Raw genomic sequence first — 18,930 nt, 5'->3', positions numbered from 1 at the left:
CCGTGAGACCTAGTTTGCCTCACAGCCACTCCATTCTTGATCAACACGGTGTAAAAATCTGACCTTATAGCATGTTAGTCTAAATGGGAAAAGAAAGAATCAAAGAAAGAAAGACACAAACAAATGTTGACTTTTAAAAACATGGAATAGCCTATTGTGTTGACAACACACCATTTCTCCCAAAATAAAACAACATTCCCTGTTGAATGAAAAGATGGCCAGCAGCATGTCCACATCTTTGCTTTTTTGACACTCCTGCACCTACCCTACCGGTAGCCTTCCCACAACAAAATAGAGCCTTAGAAAACAGAAAAACATCCTTTGTCAGAGTCTTCTCAGGGCAAAAACAGTCACTCGCCACTCACAGAAGCGTAGAAAAGGGGTGCCAGTCTATTGCAAAATGTCAAAACAGCGGCAATAACCCCAAGGGAGGGCATCCCTCCACTGATGGTCCGTGGACCACTTTTGGAGATTTGTATGCAAGCCTCCATCCTGAAGACATCTCATCACGAACTCACTCCAGACACTAATTTGTGAGAAACAAATGTTGTAGGAATCTACAGCCTCCTGTAGCCTAGACTAAGGTGACTGCCATTTACACTTATCTAATCAACTAATTCCATACAGTTGCTGAATTTGTATCAATCTGATCCTTAAGAGACCAAAAACACAGCATTAGGCCTATGTGGTGGTTGAGGTGCTGGAATTTAAAGTAATTTTTTTTTTTTTAAGCTTTCCAAAGACTTCCTTCCGGACATGAAAGAAAGAAAGGCTCACAACGAAAAAAGTACATGTTTGGTAAAAGACTGGTAAGTCATCATCCGAAAAATCACAGGCCTACTTGGATGGAAGAGCATGGAACAAGGGTAACCCCTAACGGCCAGCCACGATAAATACCACAAAAGGACGTACTGAGGTAGAGGAGTGTACTACAACCTTTTACCACGGAGAACTTCAGGAACAGGAACTGGTGTGTTTGATGACGTTGAATGTTGATAGAGACGATGGCATCCATGGAACAGTCTCTCCTAGATTTAACTGACAAAGAAACCCGTGAAAAATTGTCATTGTGGGACCGACGGACTGATCCCATGGCGCCGTTAACAGAAAAACAAACAGACTCGATTTTGGAAATTCGTACTGCAGCTGAAACACTTCCCATTCCATCTGAGGTGAGTGCATGCTAACTTGCTAACGTTACATTGCTAGCACTAGTTATCCTGCTGCATACTTTAATAACGTTACCCTTTCTCTTGTGAGTTGATGGTCTGTCAAATTATAGGACAGTTGACATATCATGTTAAGTTTTCATAGAAAGGTTGCATGCACCCATCTGCACTATTGTCATACAAACAGAGGGTGCTTTCGATTGCATCCAGCTACAGTGATTTTCAATGAGTGAAGTAGCTTGCCAGCTGGCTGGCTAACTGACTTACTAGCTCTGCTCTCTCATTGCTATGTTATGTCTACCCGGTTAGCGCTAGCGAGCTAGCGAGCTAGCGAGCTAGCAAGCTAACAAAGTTGCTGTAGTAGCCTAATCGACTTGCCACGTCGCTAGCTGACTAGCCATTTGTAAGAATATAAACTCCCAATGCCGCGCATGTCCTTATGTTCCGTGTCGTTAATTAGCGAAATCATGGATGAAATTGATTCGTGGTTCGAGTAATGGGTTGCTATTTGATAGTATAGAATGAGGTGAGAGGATAACGTTAGCTGATAAATCTGTCAACAAGCTAGTCAAGTTCAGTTGTGTATTAGCTGTCTAACAGACTTACGTTTCAATTTAGCTTGAAGGAACAAGAGTGTTTCTGTCTTAAGTTATGTTCCCAGTTGCCAGTGCATACTATTTATGTCACATTTTGATCCCTTGTTCGTTTCATGTAGTTGCCTATCGAGGACCTCTGCAGCCTGACCTCACGCTCTTTGCGTACCACCTTTACAACAACAGTGCCAGCATCTACGGAGGATGTGCTGCTGAAGGGCTTCCAAGCACTGGACCTCGAGAATGAGAGAATAGAGACAGCGCAACAGGTCAGCCGCTCATTTACATGTACCCCCATCATTCCACTGACTCAGTTATATTTTTTGATATGTTGAGTGTCCTTGTCTAATGACAACAACGTTGCATCTCTTATCTGCTCTACAGTTTTTCTCTTGGTTCTCCAAGTTACAAGTTCAAATGGATCAGGATGAAGGAGCTAAATACAGGTTTGGGGAAGTCTCTTGTCAGCATGACATTCTTGCATGATTGGTCATTCTACTGTATGCTTCTATAATGTTTTGCAAAATGTGTAAAGCCCAGACGTTTACTTAACACGAATGAGTAAGCACAAGGCAGTTGATCTGCACTTTACACTATCTAAGTTAGTGCTTAAACTCAGGGAATGATATCTGGGTTTTGGCTTTGTAGAGCAGGTCTCTCCCATAAAAAATATTCACAAAGTGTCTTTTTTTTTTTTTTAATTCCCTCTGGCAGAAAAACACGAGACGGTCTGAATGGCTATCAGGAACAATGTGACTCCATTTTGAATGATGTGAATGAAGCACTGCAGCACTTGGACTCGCTACAGAAGCAGTATCTGTTTGTGTCCACCAAAACAGGCACTTTGCACGAGGCCTGTGAGCAGCTACTGAAAGAGCAGGTTAGAGAGCGGGTTACTGAGAATGTGTGCTGGATTTCATTGGTGACTTAAACAGACAGTGAGACCAGTTCTTGCTTTTTCAGCATTCTGCCAATTAAATCCTAATTTGTCTTGTTTCTCAGTCTGAACTTGTGGACTTGGCAGAGAGCATTCAGCAAAAGCTGTCATATTTCAATGAGTTGGAAAACATAAATACGGTAGGATTCAGTTACTTTTTTGGGTCCTTTTTTTCAGTGTGCCAGCACACTCAGCAAATTGTCACCAACTCTCTTTATCTCCTCAGAAATTAAATTCCCCTACCCTCTCAGTGAACAGTGAAGAATTTATTCCAGTGCTTTCTAAGCTGGACGACTGCATCGAATATGTCTCTTCACATGTAAGTATATATGTGGTCTTTTTTTCCCCTTTCTGGATATGTAAGAGTGGCTTTTTATGTTTGATTCAGCCTACTGGCAGAGAGTTTGGCTTCAGGGTTGGATGAATGTTAGAGATTGAGCATGCACTAATGTAATATTCATTCTTCTCTTTGTTTACGATTCAGCCAAATTTCAAGGACTATCCTGTGTATCTCACCAAGTTCAAACAATGTCTCTCAAGAGCTATGCACCTCATGAAGACCCATACTGTGAACACCATGCAGAACCTTACTAGTCAGCTCACAAAAAGGGTATGGATGCTAACATTATCTCTGAGAAGTATAATTATGCCACCTGAGGAACCGTTCTGAAGTGCTGTGGTGCTCTGTATGTTTCAGTTAATAACCCCCTCTCTCTTCTTAGGATCCATTGGGAACAGCCAATGCAGATAATGCTTTTACACTGTACTATGTGAAGTTCAGAGCTGCCGCTCCAAAAGTCAGGGTAATGTTTATGTTCTTCTTCAGAATCTGTTTACATTCATGTGGGCAGATTAGACAAAACAAGTGTGCATAATCTGGTGAACATAGCAAATGTTTTGCATTCTCCACACAGAATGTTTACTTGTTTTTCTTGTTTTTCCAGACATTAATAGAACAAGTAGAAAAGCGGTCAGAGAAGATTCCAGAGTAAGCTGAATTAAATTAAATTGAACAAGTGCTACTGTAGTGATTCTCTTGTGTTTCTTGAGCTCCATGAGAAGACTGTAATGTACCTTGCCCTGCACAGATACCACCAGTTGCTGGATGAAATCCACCAGTGTTACCTGGACCAAAGAGAACTCCTGCTGAGTCCCTGCATCGCCTCCACCATCACTGACCTAACCAGCCAGAACAACAAGGACCACTGTGCCCTGGTATCACCCTTCAGACTACAGAGCTCTCACACGTTATCATGTATCATTGATTTTATTCCTCATAATACAACATTTTGACCAATATTGTGGTGATGTTGGTGTTCTTCCTCCAGGTGCGCAGTGGCTGTGCCTTTATGGTTCACGTTTGTCAGGATGAACACCAGCTTTATAACGAGTTTTTCTCCAAACCTACGTCAAAATTAGAGTAAGTCGAACAGTGTCTCTTCCACTAGTTTGTCAACCGTTGACATTTTTCACTGAGTGAGCAGTTCATGATTATGCTCATTAGATGAGTGTCTAATCACTACCTGAGATACAGGTGTGATGAGTTGGCCACACTGGGCGTTTTTCGGCCGATAGAGAATGTGTTCTTGAACCGGTTCCGTTCAGAATTCGTTGTGCTATCTAGTAAACCAGCCCCAATGGGGGGGGGGGGGGTCTTGTTGCTCAGTGCTGATGGCTGGTTGCTTGTTGTGCTGTGTTCTCACAGTGAGCTGCTGGAGAAGCTGTGCCTCTCCCTATATGATGTGTTGCGGCCGCTTATCATCCACGTCATCCACCTGGAGACGCTCTCCGAGCTCTGTAGCATCCTCAAGAACGAGATGCTGGAGGACCATGTCCACAACAATGGTAACACACTGTACTAGCACACACAGACACAGAGACACACACACACACACACACTCAGGCGTTCACTTTACGTTTGAAAATCAATTGCACAATCGATTGGACCAACCAACACAAGTTTCGAAAACTAAAATAGGGAATCGATTTTAACCAAATATGTACACTTCATTTTAAACGAATTAAACAAATAAAAAAGATAGATGTAACAAAACCCACAAACAAGCAGAAAGAGAAAATAAAGAATTCCGAAAGTGCAGTAGGCATTGCGAAAGCTAAAAAGAAAATTCCCACCAATTTTACGCACCGGAAACAGCTGTTTCAATCGGCTGCTGTGCTGATGGTGTTTTGCCAAAAAATGGAGGACAACGCGATCAACCTGTGTGACATGAGAGAGACGAGTGATAAGCCCTAATAACTTGAGGAGTTCTATATGGAAGCACTTTGGGTTCGCCAATAATCAGAAATATTGCTGGCTTGTGCGTCTTCAAGTGCCCTCTTTACGTTCCTCCTAATGCCTGTTAGTTGTCCGTGGATTGGCCTATATTTGGCGTTGAAAATGGAAACGTCTTTAGACAAAGAAAATCGATTTTACAATCGATTCAATGAACACTTATGGGCTCCCCCTATTAAGTCAGGTTCTGCTCAAGGTTTCTTCCTGGAATATGGGAGTTTTTCCTTGCCACAGTTGCCATATGGCGTGCTTGTGGGGGGTAAGAGGGTTAAGGCTGCCAGTCTTATGACGTCATTTTCTATATTTTTGATATGTTGCTGAGTGGATCATAAACAGCCCCAGCAATGAAGAAAAGTGATTGATAATGACTGACTGACTATTATTGTGTTACATGCTTCAAATGTAAAGCACTTTGAGCTGCATTCTGTGTATGAAAGGTGCTATACAAATAAAGCTTATTATTATTATTATTATTATTATTATTATTATTATTATGTGTCAAATCGAACAGGATTTTTTCACAAAAGTGACACACCCTCACACACACACTCACACATGCCATGAACAGGATGTCAAGGATCAGGATACCTAAATATGGACACAGATGTTTCTCTCTGTAATCAGAAAATGTCTGACTGTTGGTTTTGTCAAATGCCAAGACATCATGCACAATGGAACACTGAGTGTGACCCAGTTGTGATGACCTAGTTGCCATGCCGTTCTCCTGTCAGTCTTTTTATAATCTCTTGCCCTGAACTGACCATGGTGCGGTGCATATGCTTGCGTGAAACTGCTTATTGTGTGTGCGTGCGTGCGTGTGTGCATATGCTTGCGTGAAACTGCTTTGTGTGTGTGTGTGTGTGTATGTGTATTGTGTGTGTGTGTGTGCTTCTGACCACTGGCAAGCTGACCTTATTCTGAGTTTGTTTGTGTGAAACCACTGGCAGGCCAAGCTGATTTGCATGCTGTGTGTGTGTGTGTGAGAGAGAGTGGCCACTGGCTGACTGAGCTACATCTCATGCTGTGTTGTGACTGTGTGTGTGAGACCACCGCTGGGCCTATCCCTGCTGCGTTTTGAGTGTGCGTGAGTGCAAGAACACACACGTGTGTATTTGTGTGTGTGTGCGGCCACTGGCAGGCCAGGCTGAACTGTGTGTGCTGTGCTGTGTCCCCTGGACAGCGGGGCAGCTGGGGGCCTTTGAAGCGGTGGTGAAGCAGATGCTGGAGGACGTGCAGGAGCGGCTGGTCTACCGCACCCACATCTACATCCAGTCCGACATCATCGGCTACAACCCCGCCCCCGGGGACCTGGCCTACCCCGAGAAGCTGGAGATGATGGAGGTGCGCTGCTGTTTGCTCTCATTTCATCGCTTGTTTATTTTCCGTTTAATCGGCTGTTTATTTGCGTGCTTGCCGGCCCGACAGGCTCTCTTACTATTTGTTGTTGTTGGGTGTTTCAGAAAATCGCCCAGAGCCTGAAGGAGGAGCAGCTGCGCTCGCAGTCGGCCGAACCCTCGTTCTCCGACGTGCAGCTGGAAGATCCCGAGGCCAAGAGGGCCATTAGCTCTGGTTAGTGTGTGTGTGTGTGTGTGTGTGTGTGTGTGTGTGTGTGTGTGTATGTCACAATGACAAAAGGCAGGAGGATGCCAGGACGATGGAGAGTTCTGCTGGCTCTCTGCCGGACTGGCCCCTTCTCTCTGCCCTCGCTCAGTCCCGGCCCTCATGCGTTTGTTTCCTTGATGTTGCTGCCCCTAACAGGCGGAGGAGAGGGCTCGCGGCTGCAGACGTCCATCTCGCCGGCGGACCTGCACGGTATGTGGTACCCCACTGTCCGGCGCACTCTGGTCTGCCTGTCCAAGCTCTACCGCTGCATAGATGTAAGTAGCTGCCCCAGCACATTGTGGATTCAGTCTTTATTTCACAACACATTGTCTCGTGGCTTATTATGGGAAAAGTGTCTGTGTTGGGGACTAAGGGCTTTGACTTGTGCTGTTCAGATGCTATGCTTGTGCACAGATCAGACAGTCCTCGTTCTTTTAATAATCACCGGAACATCTATCTATGTGCATGGCAACTGCAGATGAGTTTCAGCTTTTCCTGAGTAATGGTCTCTATCACAAGGTCTTAATGCCCCTTTGAAGGACACCATTTCTTTTTTGTGTGTGTTTGTGCAGAGAGCAGTCTTTCAGGGCTTATCTCAAGAAGCCTTATCAGCCTGCATCCAGTCTCTCCTCAAAGCCTCCGATGTCATCCTCAAGAACAAGGTGGACACTGCTTTTCAGGGATACATTGTTCCCTCTTGCACGCACGCACGCGCACACACGCACGCACACACACATACGCACACAGTATTTACTCTTTCCTAAATTGCATGTGTCAGGTTGATTTCCCACCACATTAGAAGATGTGGCAGTAATTTATCTCGTATGTTATGGGCACAACAGATATTACTTTTTTCAAATGATAAGGTGGTGATATTTTTTCTCTGCACAGATTAAACACAGTTTTTTTTTTTTTTTTTTTTCCCCCTCTCCTCATGGGCTGAGAATAGAAGCCGTCGTCCTAGCCATGAATTAGTCACGGTGATTTCTTACGGCAGCGAGGCTGAGCTCTGCTTCTGCTGGCTCTCCATTGTGCTTTATTCCCCCTGTCTGCCTAACCTGGCATGGAAATACACTGTGCTCTTGGATCCAGCACGTCAGGAGGGGGATTGTGATGAATTTCAAACCAGATGTCAGGATGGCTTTCCAGGATCAAAGGGAGGCCCCTGCGCGAGGCTGTCTAACAAATCCTTCACCCCCCCCCACCCCCCACCCCCAGGCCTACCTGCCACAACACAGACACGCAGCACAGACAGACAGACAGACAGACAGTGAGAGGGAGCTGCTGCTGAGAGTGTGCTAGCATGTGTTTCCCCTCAGAGCCCTGAGTTGCCTTTAGCCACAGTGCAGTGCACCTTTTGTATATTCTGTGTGCCCAGATCAGTCTCTATGAGTCAGGGACTGGCTGCTACAGTTACACCAGCACCCAGGGTTAGAATGGAGATTTGAGTGTGTCTGTGGTGGGACAGCTGTGGTGAGGTGGTGCGGGTGAGTGTGGAGGTGAGTTGGCACACACAGCCACACCTGACTGCTCCTTTCTCCCCCTTGCAGACGCAGATAGACGGACAGCTGTTCTTGATTAAACACCTGCTCATCATGCGTGAGCAGATAGCCCCCTTCCACACCGACTTTGCCATCAAAGAGATTTCACTTGACCTAAAGAAGACCAGAGGTTTGCCCCTCACACTTGTTTTTTTTTGGCTTTCCACACATGCAGTTGAGACGGCTTTATAGCCGACACTAGAGGGCAGTCTAGTCCTGCACTGGCTTGGGAATTGTGCCTGTGTGTTTGTGTGTGTGTGTGAGACTGTCTTCTTTTGTTAGATGCTGCATTCAAAATCCTGAACCCCAGGGCTGTCCCCAAGTTCTTCAGATTCAACAGTCACAATGCCATCCTGGAATTTCTGTTGGAGGTAAATTATTATTTTTCCTTGTGTATCTTTTCCTGTTTTGGGGTTGAGGAGGCAGGAAAAGCTTAATAATTTAGCCAGCAGTGCACCCAGGACGATTTATTATGCATGCTGTGCTTGATTGCCTCTCGCTATGCCTGCTGTCACACATGCGGCGTTGTCTCCTCAGGGTACCCCTGAAATAAAGGAGCACTACATCGACTCGAAGAAAGACGTGGACCGGCACCTCAAGTCCAGCTGCGAGCAGTTCATTCAGCAGCAGACTGGCATCTTTGTGGGGAATCTGGAGGAGTTCCTCACCAAGGTGAGTCTGGAGCGCCGCCACATCCAGGGCTGGGCTGCAGCCGAGACGCTGTTTACCACTCGCACACACTCCCCAGCCACGCTTTCCAGGGCCTCTCAATAGGGACACTGTCTCCTGCATAGCACGGCACACTGAGAGCAGTAGCTGCTGCAGGAAAGCACTAGTCACACTGTTGAGCAGTATTTCATAAATAAAATATGTGTTTAGTTTTTGGTAAGTCAGTCTGATTAAACCGCAAGGAGCAGTCACTGCTCATGTGTGTTGCAGTACTGTCATGTTTTGTGTTTTATGTGAGCAGGGTAGTTTTTATGTGATTGGTCACTCTGATAAATCAAGCGCTACACACATTAAACAGGGCACCTGACCGAATGTGACGTGAGGTTTCCTCTCCCTGAGGCTACTACAGGCTTGTCACTGTGCTTTTCCAGGTGTCGGCTCTGAAAACAATGGCCGTCCAGGGAGGGCCCACGTACAACCTATCCCAGCAGTCCTGGGCTCAGCCGGGTGAGTCAGCTCCCATCAGCCTCACGCCGCGAGGAGACAGGCTCAGATCCGCTCCAACACCGCCCTCCGCCCCACTATGACACAAAAAAAGTAGCATCAGATAGCTTATGCGGGCATACCGGGGTTTAATGTGTGAATGCCTCTGAATTTTTGTGTTTCTCTTGTCAAACAGCCAAGATCCACGACCTGGTGATGGATATGTACCGGGTGATAAAGAGCAAGCTGCCTGGCACGCTGCAGAGCATGTCTTTGTACTTGGCCAACAGAGACACGGAGTTCATCCTCTTCAAGCCTGTCAGGGTGGGTGGGCACAACTGTTACATCCTCGTCCTCCCCAGTCCGTGTCACTACCCATTTGCCATGTCGGGGCTAGTCGGGGTTGAAGTGCCTGCTTTCACACTGTGAACGGACTGCCTGGTGCCACTTCCCATTTGCGTTCCCTCTTTTTTTTTTTTTGTTATGCGAGACAGAAATTGATTCTCTTTTATACAAGACTTTTGGCAGCTCTCTATAAAAGGGCAGCTTGTGAGGATGTGTGGGTGCTCTTCTGTATACGCTGCCATCTTCCAGGCTCTCTGAATGTCTCTCTTTTGCTTTTTGTCCATATAGAATAACATTCAGCAGGTGTTCCAGAGACTGCACGCCTTGTTGCAGGAAGAGTACAGTGGAGAGGACCTCCAGATCATCGCCTGCCCCTCCATGGAGCAGGTAAGGTCCCCTGGCCACGGGCACGTGATGGCAGGCAGCATCGCGCACACGGCCCGGCCAGATGGCTGCACACATAGGGATTACGGCGATGGGGGAAGTAGGAGCAGTGGAATTGCAAATGAAGTCTCATCTCTCGCGCCATGTGTTTGGGTCCTTCCAGATCAACCTGCTGCTGTCTGTAAATAAGTAGTGCCCAGGTGCGGCCGGCCCGAGGAGCCTGGCTGAGTGGAGTTCCCATGAGGCAGCGCTGCGATGGCAAATCACCACTCCACTCCAGCGCACCCCCCTCCTCAGACCTCCCCGAACCCCCAGGAGCGGCGGCCCCTCCAGCAGCGTGGAGCACAAGCAGTGGTGGTGACGACGATGGCGGCGGCGGCAGCAGCGGAGCGCCGAGCCAAGCGTAGCCAAGCTGGCGGGAAGCGTAGCCAAGGAGGCTGCAGGGAGCCTATGGTGAGAGGAGAGTCTGGGGAAACGAGTTGGCGTTACGGAGCTCGGCTTGCCAAAGATGATGCAAGAGATGACAAACATACAATTCCCTAACAGTGCTTCTGCCTGGAAATCAGATATGATCCGGATTTTATTTGTTTTAATATATATATGTATATGTACTGGAATGACTTGTATTTTATAACAATCTAGTGCAGTTTTAATAAGGAACTGAGAGTATGTTGGGCTTGTATTGGTCTTGGGATACGTCTGTGGTGTGGTGTGGTGTGGGTTACAGTGCTCAGAGCGCTCAGACTATATGTTTGACATACTGTATCTTTACAATAAAGCTGGGGGTCTTGCTTTGGGCCTTGGTAGCCCAATTTGCAGGAGCTTTTCTGGCACGGGCTGTCTCCTTTATAAGGACTAGTATAGAGAACTGTACAGGTTTGCAGTGTGCAGGGGACTGGCTTTGTCTGTAATGGAGTAAAGACAGAAAGGCATGGCATAAAGATAGCTTTTCTAAGGGGAGAGCCACCTGCAATTAGGAAGGCCTGGCCTCCAAGTGCCCATTAAGCCATCAGTCAGTTGTTTTGTTAGCATGCCACGAACAGTCAGGCTTTAGAAGTGTCTTTAAATAGAACACTTTCAGAGAGACTTATAGTACCTCTCCTGTGAATCCTGGCATAGAGAGAACATTCATGGACTAACTCATGGACTTCAATGGACAAATATGGCAAATCAGATATGCTGTGACTATACATATATATGTATGTGTGTGTGTCCCCACTAACAGATAAAGCTTTCAAAATACATATATACATTATGATAACTTTTTTTTAGAGCAATACTACACAACCATGGTATAAATCAACATGAAGTAAGAAGTTTATATCTATCATCCCTATCACAATGGTGAAGCATTAAGCACTTTTAAGAAATTGAAGTTTCAAATATGGGAATTAAATTTGCAGCTGAAGCAGAGTGTGTGAATTTCGAAGACTATGAAAAATATCATTGCACTCCTTCGAGATCCATTCCATCTTCCTGACAAACACCTCAGCTACAAGCCGAAACCTTTTTTTTGTAAAACTTGCTGACAGAGTTTTTGTCTCTTGTTCCCACTATTTCACAAAACCTCCTCCATCCAGTTCTCAGGAGGACGTGTTCCCTGTTTTCTAGGAAGTCAGCTTCAACGTTCATGTAATTCCACCAGCCCTCCCTGTCAGTAATGTGTATTCAGGCAAAATATGTAAATTGGGGGAAATCTTATGTTTTGTACCATTTTCTTTTTGTATATGAAACTTTATTCTACTATAAGGCATGAAAGGGGCTCACTTTGCACTGGCAAGATGTTACAGAATCATTCTCTCAAGATACCACCATGGTACTGATTGTTGTACTTAACTTTCAATAAAGTAACAGATTTATTTAACATTTCCAAAAGGCATTTTCCCCATTATTTCTGCCACTGCTCACACACAGCAGGGTATATAAAGAAACCTCTAAGATCATACTGTGTAGCCCTAAATCAGATTAAAACATCACTGCTCACTTATACAATGCACAAAATCGACTTGGAAATGACAGAGCCAAGGTTCTAATGGACTTTTAATGAACAACATTAATACCTTGCATTGTATTTCTGCTTTTATTTCTTAAATGAATCCATTTGTCTCTATGCAATCAATCGTGCCATTTTTGTTAGGATATGAGGTAATTTGGGCTTGGATGCCTTTCGGTTCTTTGCCTGCTCCTTCCTTTTCTTCCCCTGGGCACGGAGGCTGTACTGGGAGCTGACCTGGCCAGGCTCGGGCCGCTTAAAGGACACGCTGCCCTGGAGCTTCTGCAGCAGGCTGGAGATCTGCACACTTCTCTTGTGGAGATAAGACTCAAGGATGTCAGGGCCTGGCCACATGAGGCCCTTTGAGTTTCCCACCTAGTGAAGTAGAATTATGGAGGTTCAAAAAAACAATACTGTTGACAGGCTACTTCCTGAATAGGGCTGCTTGTTTTTGTTATATTAAGTTATTCCAATATTCCAGATTTCACTTTAATCTGGTCCACTTCTGATCTGAGAGTTGCAAGCTGCACATTTTTTTGACTGCAATTAATTGCAGCCTTTGTGATTAGCTTATTCCATTAGTGCAAATTGCAATTTTGATTCAAATTGATTCATTGTGCAGCCCTACTGCTGAAGATATGTTATTTTTTTTTTTAGGCAGGAGCTGACGTGATATTTTCATCTTTACGAAGTCGTACAAGCTCACCTTGAGTTTGGTCCCCATGTTGAAGCGCACACTGTTCTTGCCAGCGGTGAAGGCGAGGTAGATGTTCTCCTGGGTGCAGATGCGGATGCTAATGCGGGGGCTCAGCATCATGTTGATGGGCTGGAAAGGCGGGGCGTGGACATGAGCACTGAGGTCCAGCCAGCTCCAGCATCTCTTCAGCGCCCCACTCTCACTGCACCAGGTACCTCCCACACGGGTCAGATTGACACTTAGAACAAAGATAATCAAACAGCACGTAAGTAGATAGATCAGGTGGGATTAGATCTTTAGAGCTTTCCATACGTACTGACATATAGAAGTGGTTTTAAAAACCACATCAGCAACGTACCAAACAAGACCATTGGGGTGATAGCACGTGGCCTGGCCCCTGGATGTGAAAATGGCCTGAATCCGCGGCAAGAGTGGAGCGTCCTCCAGTATGATATAAATAAAATGACCAGGATGGACTGAAGATATAAGGACTGCAATCCGACCTGATGGATAGCTAATGAGTCATTAAGGTAAAAAACATTTGCTTCATACATTTTCAAGTTTCAAAGTCAAACAAAAAAAGTGAATGAAAAGGATACAAAACATGTCCTGTTCCGTCTGGAAATATAAGGACAAATGTTTTGCCATTCCTGTAGTATCTTACAAGAATGTTTGTCCTCTGTAAATGACAAATAAAATGATGTGAAGCAACAAAGCGTTTGGATAGGACTTTTACAGTAAACTGCTGATCCAAATCAGATTAGCCAATCATGAAAAGGGAAGTAGTTAGACACCTTGACCCCTGGTTCCCTATCTGGAAGGTTCAATGTCTCAGGAGGGGTAATGATTTCCATTTCCGGAAGTTGAGACTCCTCTTGGATGTTCCATAAGTCATTTGAAAGTCGATAGCAGATGGTATTCTTTGGAACCATTTTATCTCCTGCTACATTCAAAATCAATGACATCAGTGCTGATATACAGATATGCTGATTTCAGTCAAATATTTGAAGTGTTCTTGAGAGCATCCATTAATGTGAAACTTTAATAGAAATAATTTACATTTCATTAGGAGCCAGCTATTTCACTATTAAAACTAATATCCCCCAAAAAGAATATTTAAGGATATTTATGTATATCATATTTACATGAACGTTCTCTGGTGTAAAACCCAGAGGGGTAGTGTGAGTCTTGGGATCTTATAGACACCCATTCTCTCAGCCTGAAAGACACAGAATGATGGTGAGCACATTGTATGTAAGTGGAAGACAGCCCTTCATAAATGTGAAATATAAGATGCATGCTATCCCCTCCTGAGAAGCGACCTCTTATGACATCACTTAACATGTGCGCTAGCCTCTCCTTGCTTTCGGTCAAAAGGGGACGAGGGTCGACATCATTGATCTTTCTGTTCTCCTGTACAGATTTAGAGGCCTTTTCAGTCTCTTCTTCCTCCTGCTCCTCGAGATCGGCCATCCTCCAGGCAACCTCACAACAAAACAACTGACAGCGGAATTAAGTTGACTGGGACAAAAGGGAATTCAAATGTAAGACATGAAAGCTAGACATGGTTGGGACCCACCTCCTCTGGGTCGGTCATTTTCTCCAGCTGCTCGCGAGTCACTGGGGGTTTCTTCCCTCGGCGGCAGTACTCACACAGAAGAGATGCCAACTCACACTCGGGTAACTTCACAGATGAATCTGAACTGGATGTCAGGACTGTGATCTGTGAAAGCCATTTATGCACAGAGCATTTCAAGTATGTGTCAAACTTAACTTATTGTTGCAACTATCATGAGCTTGAATAAATCCTAACCTTGTCAAACTCCCCTGTCAAATGCTCCAATTGAGGAGGGACTTGTGAATCTCGGCTCTTTGTTACAGTCTCCTCATTATCTTCCATGATTTCCATCTCAGCCGTCTCCTTTTTTATGACAGCCAGATAAAAAACACTTACTTATTCATTAAGAACAATGAATAGCCATGGAGTTTTGTTTTGTGTGAATGTGGGTTAACATTTATAAAATATTAATATATAACTATGCTGTCCTGAAATCTGATCATTTTAAAGTCACGGTGCAATGTATTTCTACTGAATAGCCGATGCATACATTTTTAAAGCATGCATGAAATTCAGAAACGAAGGAGAAATGGGAATAGGACACCACTGTCCAGTAAAAGGATTCATGTTACACTCTCTTCAGGGCTTACCTCAGAGTCAGGGCCTTTATGGTCCTCGTGCTCGACAGGTGTCTTTTCATGATTCACCACATATTCTTCAGTCTGACTGCACACTGGGTAAAAGTAACACACATTGCAGTGTTGTTTTCACATTATGTAAGTCCATAGAATGACAACAGTAGGCCCCTACAATTACAGTTTTTCTTGATTGCTTTGACCTGCTGAAGGAAACTGGGATCCACTTGGTCTTCATGAACACTTTCTTTGCACAGCAGAAGTCATCTCTTGCTAATGTGTTCACACATTTTCATTGGGTTCACACATTTCTCACACCCTTTTGCAAAACAGTTAACAGAGGTCATTCAAAAACCCCAAACTCGGAAATCGGTTTTCCCGTGCTAAACAAAAGGAAACATTTTTTTCACAGGTGGTATAGATTCCTTGCATAAGTCTGAGTGTCTGATACACCTGTGTGAAACTCCTTTGCACAATTCTTCAATCAGCAATCATTCATTATTCATAAGAGATGCCATGTGTGTTCTGTGTTGCTATTTGCAAGTATGGATCTAATGCACATTTAGACAACTGTATTGACCATTTGGTGAAGAAAACAGTACAAAAGGTGTTTACTGTAGGTCTATGAAAAATGACAAGTTGTACTGAAGGTCTTACATGTCAATGACAGTTGCATCTTGGGAGGAATGAATAAAATATTTTTTATTCAGTACATTTTGTCTTTTCACAGTTTTTTCTGATACCAGAAAATGAGAAAGAAATAGAAGACATAGCAAAAATGCTCATTTTGAGAATTAGATTTTGCAGTGTGTAATGATTGATTGAAATCACACAGTGATGATGATGACAGGATGTATTGTTTGAAGGCAAGATTTCCTTTTGCTGCATGTTTTAAGTGTTTTGAGAGAGTAAAAGCTTGTGTCATTTTGGCCAGAGTGCTTTTGTTCAGACACGGGTGTTAACTGTTTTGAGAATGTGATGTCAGAGTTTACACAAGCATCAAAACGATCGAGAAAAACTGTAAATGTAGATCACACAAACCAGTTATTTGTGTTCATGTTCATGGTTATGTTTAACAGATACAGTTCTACAAAGCGACATACAATGACATCAATAAATACTACATTAAAATTACTAATTAAAACTGTGACTGTAACAATGAATTAGTTAGATACAGGGTAAGAGTCTTTGGACGCTTTTTGAAGATACTGAACATATTTACGACTATTCTTGTGCTTCTGTGAGACCCAGTTCCATTCAGTCTGAGTTGATCTGCTTATTCTAGTGATGACTGTTCCATCCAGTCCAAGGATGTCTACACATTCGGGAGAGGTGCCAGAGCTGTGAAGTTTGATAGTTGAGAGTTTGGACAAAAAACATTTGTTTTCCTCAAAGTAGTAGGCAATGAAGTACTTTAAATGGAAAAACTACACAATATATAGGCTACATTTCTTACATGTTATTGCATGCTTTGTTTCTTCAGGTGCCATAACATCACTAAACACATCTACAACCAGCTAACCTAATCTGATAACAAAACACACCAAGTAGGCTATGGCATGCCACAGGTTGTGTGTTGGGGTGTGTGTGTGTGTGTGTGTGTGTGTGTCACAGTCGGCCTACGGTAATAGGTATGTCCATGACCACTGCCTTGACTTTGTTCACACAATGATGCAGTTATACCTGAAGGATTCACTTTCCATTCTACAATGGCTAAATAATTCAACTCACGAGGAATTTCTTGAGAGGCTTCTGTGTCCCTCACGAGAAGCTGAAAATAAGCAGACTCTCAATGATAATTTGATGCAGTCGAATAGTCAAACCAAGTAAACTCTCATACGCAGCGAGGAGCTGACTCCTGATCAGAGACCAGATTTACAGACAGCTGGCATCAGAGGCCACATGGCACACTTCTGGTTTACTGACTACGGAAGGCTCATCAAAACTAATTAGGAACAACAACAATACAACAAACATTATTAGGCCTACCACCAACACCAACACTAGGCCTACTAAGTCTACTACTAGGCTACTCGTACCACTACCACTGCTGCTAGGCCTATTACTAGGCTACTACTACTACTAATAATAATAATATCAATAATAATAATATACATTCCTTACAATGGAAAAAATGTCACCCCCACCATATTCCTACCTTTCCTGCTTATTTGCGGTGTCCTACCAAAATATTCTGTTGTTTTCACGTACCCCTCGATGGACTGACTTGAACCATACAACTTGTCCAGTCCCTTCAACTCCTTCTCCAGTCTCTGCACGTTTTCAACGGTGAGTTCAAGCGATGGATTCTCCACTCTCCTCGGACTGGTCCCTGACGGTTTGTCATTCTCGCTCCCCGATTTTTTACTCATTTGTTCAGTTAAACTTATTCGCGCTAGACATAAGCTTACACTGTTTTACGCCGAACAACCAAGTTTGCCTCCAATGTCATGTTCAGCGTGTTAGCTAAACGTCACGCATAACAACAGAAATGCATCTGTTCAAGAATTCGAAATGACACGTTCCCATGGTATGTAACAATGATCTATCATAGTCCAGGCAAAGTAGCGTTGGACAGAAAGATATTTTTGCAGCTTAGATCATTTCTATGAGGTGTCCAGAACAACACACAGTGTCCTAAGAAAAGTCCTAAGAAATCCTAGTTGAGGAAATATGTTAAATTCTCATCAATCCGAGATGTGTGCCAAGAAGGCCAGGCAACAATGCACCCCCAATAGGGCTATTTTTTCATTTACTCCTATCAAAATTAAACTTTACACAATGAAAATACCCATGAAAAGTAAAACAAATGTATTACAAGTTTCTTTGAAAACTAATTTCAATATGCAAATGAGCTATACACTAATCGAATATGCCCAAAATACACCCAAATAGACTTAATTTTTCCTTTACTCTTACCACAATAACACTTTACATAGTAAAAGTATGAAAAGTAACTGTTTTTGTATCACAAGTTTCTTTTTAAATGAATTTGAATATGCACATGGCTCCACACTTATTGAATATGTCCTAATTTGCATAGGCAGAAACACCATTCATATCTATGACTAATACATAGGCCCAATCTTTATCCAATCATCCTACTGCCTAGCCTGGGTTTTCCCATGCTGCCTTGCGCGCGATGAAAGTCTGACGTTAGCCAGGCTACCTACTGCCAATGGGTGATGGCAATGCTGCTTTTAGACTGGCCTCTAACCTGAAAGCTGCCTGGCTTGGTAGTACCTGCCAGGGGTATAACCTCGTCGGTATAGTCTTCAGGGTCACGGAGGCACACACACAAGCCTCCCCACCACGACAAGGTAGCAACAACACGGGAGTTTTCTTTTTTTTTTTAGTTTTTCTTTTTAAAGAGTTTTTTAAATGTTTTTCTTTAAAGAAAATCCAGCCTGGATCCTGGACCCCTTCTCTGTGGCTCTTGGTTCTGGCACCCCCTCAGTTCCTGGTTTGTTCTTTGTTTCTTTCCCTCTGGGTCATATTCATCTGATAAATCAGGCAACTGAGAGTTTGTAATGACTAAGATGGCTATTCTGACTTTCTTCTGATGTTATCTGTGGGGGAATGTCAATTGTGGTAGGAGTAGAGGAAAAAATTAAGCCTATGCGGGTATATTTTAGGTAGCCTATATTCGATTAGTGTATAGACGTAAGTCTTTGATAGACGTAAAGGGGGAAAATAGTCCCATAGGGGTGTATTGGTGTCTGGCCTTATACTGGCACACATTTCACTGTGTGCTGAGTGTGTTTCACTAAATCACGGATTGGGATAAATGCAGAGACCAAATTTCCCTCACGGGATCAAAAGAGTATATATACATACTTATACTATACTTATACTTATACATGGATTGATGAGAATGAAACATATTTTAGAGTCCGTAGACTATAGAATAATCCCATGATTAATGCTATTATGTGTATTTTACGCATTGTTTTGTCAGGAATATTCGATATGTTTGAACACAGAACAATAAGAGTATTGAGATGTTCTTGATTTTTTTTTTTACTGTTAAT

General features: G+C 43.7%; 2 protein-coding genes across 3 annotated transcripts; one reads left to right on the top strand and one right to left on the bottom strand.

Moving 5' to 3' along the window:
* Window positions 1-915: 915 nt before the first annotated feature.
* On the top strand, window positions 916-11,885 carry cog3 (component of oligomeric golgi complex 3). Its single transcript, XM_042082154.1, has 23 exons — window positions 916-1,172; window positions 1,885-2,031; window positions 2,147-2,208; window positions 2,477-2,642; window positions 2,765-2,839; window positions 2,926-3,018; window positions 3,184-3,309; window positions 3,422-3,502; window positions 3,644-3,687; window positions 3,788-3,914; window positions 4,028-4,119; window positions 4,405-4,544; window positions 6,173-6,333; window positions 6,453-6,561; window positions 6,751-6,869; window positions 7,167-7,256; window positions 8,145-8,265; window positions 8,418-8,506; window positions 8,673-8,807; window positions 9,236-9,311; window positions 9,484-9,611; window positions 9,921-10,019; window positions 10,180-11,885. The coding sequence occupies exons 1-23, from the start codon at window positions 990-992 to the stop codon at window positions 10,207-10,209; spliced, it is 2,493 nt and encodes an 830-aa protein (XP_041938088.1). The 5' UTR covers window positions 916-989; the 3' UTR covers window positions 10,210-11,885.
* Window positions 11,886-12,080: 195 nt separating this feature from the next.
* On the bottom strand, window positions 12,081-17,383 carry LOC121699764 (glutamate-rich protein 6-like). 2 transcript variants are annotated; one of them, XM_042082169.1, is made up of 13 exons: window positions 17,058-17,383; window positions 16,631-16,670; window positions 16,122-16,240; window positions 14,915-14,997; window positions 14,520-14,627; window positions 14,286-14,429; window positions 14,049-14,206; window positions 13,852-13,925; window positions 13,501-13,649; window positions 13,306-13,385; window positions 13,065-13,220; window positions 12,716-12,944; window positions 12,081-12,384 (listed from the first exon to the last, which is right to left on the bottom strand). In XM_042082169.1, exons 1-13 carry the CDS (start codon window positions 17,269-17,271, stop codon window positions 12,124-12,126), a joined length of 1,815 nt encoding a protein of 604 aa, XP_041938103.1. In that variant the 5' UTR covers window positions 17,272-17,383; the 3' UTR covers window positions 12,081-12,123. The 2 variants fall into 2 exon arrangements, with proteins under 2 accessions (XP_041938103.1, XP_041938113.1); XM_042082179.1 differs by having other exon boundaries at window positions 17,111-17,277.
* Window positions 17,384-18,930: the final 1,547 nt, after the last annotated feature.

Source organism: Alosa sapidissima, chromosome 2 (assembly GCF_018492685.1).
Source record: "Alosa sapidissima isolate fAloSap1 chromosome 2, fAloSap1.pri, whole genome shotgun sequence".
In the NCBI taxonomy this organism is placed as follows: domain Eukaryota; kingdom Metazoa; phylum Chordata; class Actinopteri; order Clupeiformes; family Clupeidae; genus Alosa; species Alosa sapidissima.
The sequence above is the reverse complement of the archived record's forward strand: the minus strand, read 5'-3'. Positions and strand labels throughout refer to the sequence as shown.